This window comes from Malaclemys terrapin, chromosome 15 (assembly GCF_027887155.1).
Source record: "Malaclemys terrapin pileata isolate rMalTer1 chromosome 15, rMalTer1.hap1, whole genome shotgun sequence".
Lineage (NCBI taxonomy): Eukaryota > Metazoa > Chordata > Testudines > Emydidae > Malaclemys > Malaclemys terrapin.
In genome coordinates this window covers 3509345-3517489 of record NC_071519.1, presented here as the reverse complement: position 1 = coordinate 3517489, position 8145 = coordinate 3509345, and the positions used below count along the sequence as shown (strand labels likewise).

At 68.2% G+C, this 8145-nt stretch overlaps 2 protein-coding genes across 2 annotated transcripts; one reads left to right on the top strand and one right to left on the bottom strand.

The window, feature by feature from the left end:
* The first annotated feature begins 57 nt into the window (after positions 1-57).
* On the top strand, positions 58-1649 carry NAA38 (N-alpha-acetyltransferase 38, NatC auxiliary subunit). The gene is made up of 3 exons (XM_054005552.1): positions 58-168; positions 1020-1203; positions 1439-1649. The coding sequence occupies exons 1-3, from the start codon at positions 91-93 to the stop codon at positions 1549-1551; spliced, it is 375 nt and encodes a 124-aa protein (XP_053861527.1). The 5' UTR covers positions 58-90; the 3' UTR covers positions 1552-1649.
* Positions 1650-3626: 1977 nt separating this feature from the next.
* On the bottom strand, positions 3627-5783 carry TMEM88 (transmembrane protein 88). The gene is made up of 2 exons (XM_054005391.1): positions 5495-5783; positions 3627-4235 (listed from the first exon to the last, which is right to left on the bottom strand). The coding sequence occupies exons 1-2, from the start codon at positions 5756-5758 to the stop codon at positions 3963-3965; spliced, it is 537 nt and encodes a 178-aa protein (XP_053861366.1). The 5' UTR covers positions 5759-5783; the 3' UTR covers positions 3627-3962.
* Between the last annotated feature and the right edge of the window lie 2362 nt (positions 5784-8145).

Sequence of the window (8145 nt, the reverse complement as noted above, 5' to 3'; positions counted from 1 at the left end):
CGCGCGGAGCCTGCCGGGTAGCTCCGCCCCCCGCCCCGCGCAAGGGCCGCTGGTCTCGCGCTGCGCTCGCGAGAGCCGGGCGGGGCGGCGATGGCGGCGGCGGCCGGGCAGCGCGAGGAGAACGGGTGCTGCGGCCGCGGCCCGCACGGGGGCGGGGGGAGCCCCGCGGTGAGGGGGCGGGGCCGGTGGTGAGGGGGCGGGACCGAGAGGGCAGTGGGGGAGGGGCTGGGGGGAGGGGGCGGGGCCGGGAAGACAGTGGGGGAGGGGCTGGGGATGAGGGGGCGGGGCAGTGGGGGAGGGGCTGGGGATGAGGGGGCGGGGCCGGGAAGGCAGTGGGGGAGGGGCTGGGGATGAGGGGGCGGGGCCGGGAAGACAGTGGGGGCTGGGGATGAGGGGGCGGGGCCGGGAAGGCAGTGGGGGAGGGGATGAGGGGGAGGGGCCGGGAAGGCAGTGGGGGAGGGGCTGGGGATGAGGGGGCGGGGCCAGGAAGGCAGTGGGGGAGGGGCTGGGGATGAGGGGGCGGGGCTGGGAGGGCAGTGGGGGCTGGGGATGAGGGGGCGGGGCAGTGGGGGAGGGGTTGGGGATGAGGAGGCGGGACCGGGAGGGCAGCGGGGTGGGGCTGGGGATGAGGGGGCGGGGCCGGGAAGGCAGTGGGGGAGGGGCTGGGGATGAGGGGGCGGAGCCGGGAGGGCAGTGGGGTGGGGCTGAGGATGAGGGGGCGGGGCTGGGGGCTGGTTCATGGGGGTCAGTGGGGCTCTGGGGCTGTAGGGAGCTGGGCTGGAAGTTACTAGGTCCCTGGCCTATGGGGTGAGGGAGAGGGTCGAGGCGCCGGGAGGTCAGGGGGTGCGGGGGAGGGTAGAGGTGCCGGGTGGGGAGTGCGGGGGAGGGTCGGGGCGCCGGGAGGTCACTGGGCGCTCAGGAGGCGGGGGAGGGTAGACGTGCCAGGTGGGGGGCGCAGGGGCCCCAGGACCTTTCGGGGTCTGCGGGCCCGGCGGTGCTGAGCTCCCATCTCCCCTCAGGACTCGGACGGGGAGGCGCCCGACTCCCCCTGCGCCCGCGCCCGCCGCAAGCTGGAGACGCTGCTCAACAGGAACATGCGGATCTGCATGACAGACGGACGGACGCTCGTCGGCTGTTTCCTCTGCACCGACCGTGACTGCAACGTTATCCTGGGCTCTGCGCAGGAGTACCTCAAAGCCAGCGGTGCGCCAGACGCCTGGGTTCCTCCGCTCGGGGGTGGGAGAGGGCTGAGAGCCAGGACTCCTGGGTTCTCTCCCCAACTCTGGGAGGGGAGTGAGGGCTGGTTGGTAGAGCAGGGGGAGCTGGGAGCCAGGACTCCTGGGTTCTTTCCACAGCTCTATGAGGGGAGTGGGGGCTGGTGGTTGGAGCAGGGGGGCTGGGTGGGGAGTGACTGTCTGACCCCCCCTCTCATCCCCAGACTCCTTCGCGGCCAGCGAGCCGCGTGTGCTGGGCCTGGCCATGGTCCCCGGCCACCACATCGTCTCCATCGAGGTGGAGCTGGAGAACCTGGGCAGCCCCCAGTACCTGTGAGACGCACCCAGCGCAGGGATCTGCCCACGGGGCACAGCCGGGCACCGGGGCTGGCAGCCGGGCCTCGCTCTGTGCATTAAACCTGTGGGGACCCCGTGCAGCCGCCTCGACCTCCTTTGTTTCGGCGTCACAGCCCGGAAACAAGCCGGTTCCTTTGCTCTGCCCCTCACTCCCGACCCACAGCCCCTGCCCCCCAGTCCTGCCAGCGCCCCTCACTCCCGACCTGCCCCCCCCAGTGCTGCTGGTGCCCCTCACTCCCGACCCGCAGCCCCTGCCACCAGCCCTGATCTCCCTCCCCTCCCCCCAGCTCTGCGAGTGCCCCTCACTCCTGACCCACAGCCCCTGCCCCCCAGCCCTGCCAGCGCCCCTCACTCCCGACCTGCCCCCCCAGTGCTGCTGGTGCCCCTCACTCCCGACCCGCAGCCCCTGCCACCAGCCCTGATCTCCCTCCCCTCCCCCCAGCTCTGCCGGTGCCCCTCACTCCTGACCCACAGCCCCTGCCCCCCAGCCCTGCCAGCGCCCCTCACTCCCGACCTGCCCCCCCAGTGCTGCTGGTGCCCCTCACTCCTGACCCGCAGCCCCTGCCACCAGCCCTGATCTCTCCCCCCTCCCCCCAGCTCTGCCGGTGCCCCTCACTCCCGACCCACAGCCCCCACAGCCCTGCTGGTGCCCCTCACTCCCGACCCGCAGCCCCTGCCAGCCCAGCCCTGATCTCTCCCCCCCCCCCCCCCGAGCTCTGCTGGTGCCCCTCACTCCCGACCCGCAGCCCCCTGCCAGCCCAGCCCTCCCCGCCCCAGCTCTGCCGGTGCCCCTCACTCCCGACCCATAGCCCTCGCTAGCCCAGCCCTCCCCGCCCCAGCTCTGCCGGTGACCCTCACTCCCGACCCGCAGCCCCTCCTGATTTGTTTCCCCTGCTCCCCCTCCCCCCAGTAGCACTGTTAACCCCTTGCTGGCCATTGCTGCCCCTGCAGTCCAAGGCTGGGGGACCACGCTGCGGACTCCCCGGCTTGGTGGCCTCAGGCCGGGCCTGGCCCCCAGCCCAGCACCTGCTGTTCCCATCAGCGCCGAACAATGGGCCGTTCTGTGCCTCCGGCCTGCCCTTCCCCTGCTGCGGGATGCGCCCCGGGGGAGCCGCTTATCTTATCCCCAGCTGCTTCCCATGTTCCCCGCAGTGACGCCAGCCCCCCTCCCCCCCCCCCAGACAGCCTGCTCGAAAACATGCCGAGTGGGGGCTGGAGCCTGGACTCCTGGGTTCTCTCCCCGGCTCTGGGAGGGGAAGGGGGCTGGTGGGTTAGACCGGGGGCGGAGGGGGCCGGGAGCCAGGACTCCTGGGTTCTCTCCCTGGCTCTGTCACTGATTTTCTGTTGCTTTGGGCACCCATCACTTCCCTCCCTCTCCCAGCTCCTGGCCCCATCTCACCCCAGTCCCTTGTCCCCTCCGCTGGTAGGTTCCCCATCCTCCAACCTGACCCCTGCCCCCCAGCAGGGGCAGGGCTGCGGGTCCATGGAGTGCCGGCCCCCTGGGTGGTTCCGACCCCAGCGCCTGGGCCCTGCCTGTACTCCCTCCAGCCATGGAAAACTTCAGCGTGTTTCCCCGGTGGCTGTTTGCCGTGGAGCCGGGCCAGCCCCGGAGCGGAAGGGCAAGCGGGGGTCAGGGAACGGCCATGAGGGGTTGGGGGGGCAAGGCCAGCAGCAGAGGATCTGGGCAGCGCCCGGCCCAACAGAGTCCACAGGGAATAGGGGGGAACCTGCTGGCAGATATCCTGTGGCAGGGAGTTCTACAGGCAGGGGGCAGAAGGGGAACCTACAGCAGATGTGGGGGGAGTTCCCCATGGCTGGACCTGAGGGTGGGGGGGTGCCCCCCTCCCTTGAGTGACACACAAACATTTGTGGGGGGGAGGGGGGGAGACAAAGAAATGAACCTGCTGGCTAGAAAAGGATTTTTATTGATAATAAAATGACCCCCCCACACATCTGCTTCGTTTGAAGGCCCCACCACAGCCACCCTAGCCTGCCCATCACCCTCAGCCCCCCAGGACCCCCTACCCCATCCAGCTCAGATCCAGCCCCGCCCCTCCACCCCAAACCAGTCCAGTCCCAGAGATCAACAGCCCCCCCAGTCCAGACCCACAGCCCTCCCTAGATTGCCCCTGACAGCCCCTCCCCCAAACCCCAGGTGCAAACGCTGGCCCCCCAAAGTAGCCAGTGGCAGAACGAGGAGGTGTCGCTCACCCCAAACCAGCAGCGATTCCCCTGCCCCCCCCAGTCTCTTTGGGGTGTCAGCGCCAAGGGGGAGTCCTCCCAGGCTGCATCTTGCGGGGTGCTCCTCGTTCGCTGTGGGGAGTGGCAGCCGGGTGCCCTCCGGTGTCTCTCACCCGTGTGGGGGGTCACAGCAGGGCTCTCCGGGCCCCCTCACACCCAGACCTTGTCCCCCGGGGCGGGCGCACGGGCCCGGGGGCAGCACCAAGCCGCCTGGTGGTAGCGGCTGGCGGGCAGGTGCCGGTAGACGGCCAGGCTGTAGGGCAGCAGGCAGTAGCCCAGCTGGAGCCGCCGGGCCAGCCGGACGAAGGCGGCCAGGCCCAGCACCAGGAGTGGCAGCAGCAGGGTGAAGCCGAGCACGAGCAGGGCCGTGGCACCAGCGTCGTGAAGATGGGCCTCGCATGGGGCCACCCGGGCATGCAGGAACTGCGGGGGGGAAGGGGAAAGAGTCAGTTCGCGTGCGACAGGCATGCAAACCAGCCCTGGGTCGGCGCCTGCCCTTGCACGTTTCAGAGCTGGCAGCTGTGCATGCACACCTGCCGCCAGGGGCTGGCACATGCATGCATGAACGTGCAAAGAGCGGCGCCCTCTTGCCCCCATGGCTTGCACATGCATGGGCACTGAGCGCTTGCACAATTGTATGCATGCAGGGATGGGGCCGACGTGCAAACACACACACCTGCTGTCTAAGCTCCCCTCACCAAATGCCTGAATGGGTACCAGCCCCCCCACACCTTTGTCGGGACTGATCGCACGGGGGGTGGCACCAGGAGGCGCTGGCTGCGCCGGGACGGGCTGTCCCGGCCCCATGGGGTTATCAGCCACAACCAGACCTCCCCCCCCGGTCTGCACTTCGTCAGCTGTCAGGTGGGATCGGGGCAGGGGAGGGGAATGGCAGGACGCCTGAGTTCTCTCCCTGGCTCCGGGGCCAGGTGGGGGCCAGTGGGGGGAGGGGGGTCTGGGAGCCAGGACTCCTGGGTTCATCTTGCTTGTCTCAACCCCCCCAGCCCGCCACTGCATTTCAGCTGCTTCATCTCTCCGCACCCCGCCCCCGGCCCCATTTCTGGGGCTGCTGGGAATTTAACATTCCTGATGGGGGCCTGGGACCACCCAGAGCATCTGGCAGCTCCATGGGGTGGGGGGGCCAACCCCGCCCCAGGAATCCAAGGGCAGCGATATTGTCCCTCCCGCCAACTCTGCCGGTGTCCCTCACTCCTGACCCACATCCCCTGCCAGCCCAGCCCTGCCCCCCTCAATTCTGCTGGTGCCCCTCACTCTCGACCCGCAGCCCCTGCTGGTGCCCCTCACTCCCGACCCACAGCCCCTGCCAGCCCAGCCCTGCCCCCCCCAGCTCTGCCGGTGCCCCTCACTCCCGACCCGCAGCCCCTGCTAGCCCGGCCCTGCCCCCCCAGCTCTGCCGGTGCCCCTCACTCCCGACCCACAGCCCCTGCCAGCCCAGCCCTCCCCGCCCCAGCTCTGCCGGTGCCCCTCACTCCCGACCCGCAGCCCCTGCTGGTGCCCCTCACTCCCAACCCGCAGCCCCGGTCTGTGGGGGGCCCCGGGAGTCTCACATTGGAGGGGCCCTGCGGGAGTCAGAAAGGGGTGGCTCTATGGTGGATTGTGGGGGGTAAGAGGGCACAGAGGGGAGGGGGCTCTGGTGGGTTGTGGGGGGCTCGGGGGCTCACCTTGGAGTGGCAGAGGAAGCCCAGCCCTAGCGCGGTCCCCGCGGGCAGCAGCGCGGCCGCGCAGACCAGGGCGCAGAGCAGCGCGCAGAGCGCCGCGGCCAGCAGGTTGTGCGCGCTCAGCAGGACGGCGCAGGCCAGACAGTCCAGCGCCCCGCGCAGCTCCGGCTCCGGGTCTCCCGCGCCGTACGGGGGCGGCGGCACCGGGCTGCCCCCCGGCGCCCCGCCAGGCTCCTCCCGCCCGCTCGCTGCCGGGGAGCCGGACATGGCCGGGGGTTCCCTGCGCGGGCGCTGCGCGCTGCCCTTTATAGCGCCCGAGGGCGGCCCGGCCCCTCCCCCGCCGCGTCTGCCCGGCCCGGCCCCCGCCCCCCCACCATCCAGGGGGCAGCAGGGGAGGAGTTGGGGGGCCGAGTCCTGGAACAAGAGGCGGGGGGGGGGGGGGAGATTTTCCTGGCTTTGCTGCCTGGCTCATTCCCCTCCCCCCTCTCACCTCCCCCGCCCCATGTGCAAAGTCGGGGCAGGAATTTGTCCTGCTCAGATTCCAAGGATGCTTCGAATTGATCCGCTGCCTGTCACCCCTCCCCCCCCAGCCCTGTCCCCCCCCAGCCGGTGCCCCTCACTCCGGACCCGCAGCCCCTGCTAGCCCAGCTCTGCCGGTGCCCCTCACTCCCGACCCGCAGCTCCTACCAGCCCAGCTCTGTCGGTGCCCCTCACTCCCGACCCGCAGCTCCTACCAGCCCAGCTCTGTCGGTGCCCCTCACTCCCGACCCGCAGCTCCTACCAGCCCGGCTCTGCCGCTGCCCCTCACTCCCGACCCGCAGCCCCCTGCGAGACCAGCTCTGCCAGTGCCCCTCACTCCTGACCCGCAGCTCCTACCAGCCCAGCTCTGCCGGTGCCCCTCACTCCCGACCCACAGCTCCTACCAGCCCAGCTCTGTCGGTGCCCCTCACTCCCGACCCACAGCTCCTACCAGCCCGGCTCTGCCGCTGCCCCTCACTCCCGACCCGCAGCCCCCTGCGAGACCAGCTCTGCCGGTGCCCCTCACTCCCGACCCGCAGCTCCTACCAGCCCAGCTCTGCCAGTGCCCCTCACTCCCGACCCGCAGCCCCTGCTAGCCCAGCCCCTCACTCCCGACCCGCAGCTCCTACCAGCCCGGCTCTGTCGGTGCCCCTCACTCCGGACCCGCAGCCCCCTGCTAGCCCAGCCCCTCAGCTCCTACCAGCCCGGCTCTGCCGGTGCCCCTCACTCCCAACCCGCAGCCTCTGCCAGCCCAGCCCTGCCCCCTCCCAGCCCCTCACTCCCAATCCGCAGCCCCTGCGAGCCCTGCCCCCTCCCAGCCCCTCACTCCCGACCCGCAGCTCCTACCAGCCCAGCTCTGCCGGTGCCCCTCACTCCCGACCCGCAGCCCCTGCCAGCCCAGCTCTGCCGGTGCCCCTCACTCCCGACCCGCAGCCCCTGCCAGCCCAGCCCTGCCCCCTCCCAGCCCCTCACTCCCAACCTGCAGCCCAGCCCTGCCCCCCAGCTCTGCCGGTGTCCCTCACTCCCGACCCACAGCCCCTGCCAGCCCAGCCCTGCCCCCCCCAGCTCTGCCGGTGCCCCTCACTCCCGACCTGCAGCCCCTGCTAGCCCTGCCCCCTCCCAGCCCCTCACTCCTGACCCACAGCCCCTGCTAGCCCTGCTATACCAACTAAAAATAAAGTTACTTTGTTTTCTGAGTAGTGTTGTGTGCAGGGGGAGGGACCCACACAGGAAAACCGCTTGACCCACGAAGGCTCAGGCTGAGTCTGGCACTGACCTGTGTCCACTCAAGAGAGATCTTGGAGTCACTGTGGATAGTTCTCTGAAAACATCCACTCAATGTGCAGCATCAAAAAAGCGAACAGAACGTTGGGAATCATTAGGAAAGGGATAGATAATAAGGCAGAAAATATCCTATTGCCTCTATATAAATCCATGGGACACCCACACCTTGAATACTGTGTGCAGATGTGGTTGCCCCATCTCAAACAAGATATATTGGAATTGGAAAAGGTTCAGAAAAGGTCAACAAAAATTATTAGGGTCTGGAACGGCTTCCGCATGAGGAGAGATGAATAAGACTGTGACTTTTCAGCTTGGAAAAGAGACGACTAAGGGGGGGATATGATTGAGGTCTGTAAAATCATGACAGGTGTGGAGAAAGTAAATAAGGAAGTGTTATTTCCTCCTCATAACACAAGAACGAGGGGTCACCCAATGAAATGAATAGGCAGCAGACTGAAAACAAACAAAAGGAAGTATCTCTTCACACAACGCACAGTCAACCTGTGGAACTCCTCACCAGAGGATGTTGCGAAGGCCAAAACTATAACGGGTCAAAAAAGAACTAGAGAAGTTCATGGAGAATGGGTCCATCAATGGCTATTAGCCAGGATGGGCACGGATGGTGTCCCTAGCCTCTGCTTGCCAGATGCCGGGAATGGGCGACAGGGGATGGATCACTTGATGGTTCCCTGTTCTGTTCACTCCCTCTGGGGCACCTGGCATTGGCCACTGGACCTTTGATCTGACCCAATGTGGCCGAACTTATGTTCTTATGGCAGTCATGGGCAGTTATTGCTTTAATAATGCCAGGGTAGTTTCAGATCAGAAGATCCACTTGATCGTCCCCTCTG

Coding starts and splice junctions, on each gene's coding strand:
- TMEM88 (XM_054005391.1), bottom strand. CDS start 5,758: ATGTCCGGCTCCCCGGCAGCGAGCGGGCGGGAGGAGCCTGGCGGGGCG. Junction 4,236..5,494: donor GCTTCCTCTGCCACTCCAAG/GTGAGCCCCCGA, acceptor TCCCCCCCGCAG/TTCCTGCATGCCCGGGTGGC.
- NAA38 (XM_054005552.1), top strand. CDS start 91: ATGGCGGCGGCGGCCGGGCAGCGCGAGGAGAACGGGTGCTGCGGCCGC. Junction 169..1,019: donor GGGGCGGGGGGAGCCCCGCG/GTGAGGGGGCGG, acceptor ATCTCCCCTCAG/GACTCGGACGGGGAGGCGCC. Junction 1,204..1,438: donor GGAGTACCTCAAAGCCAGCG/GTGCGCCAGACG, acceptor TCTCATCCCCAG/ACTCCTTCGCGGCCAGCGAG.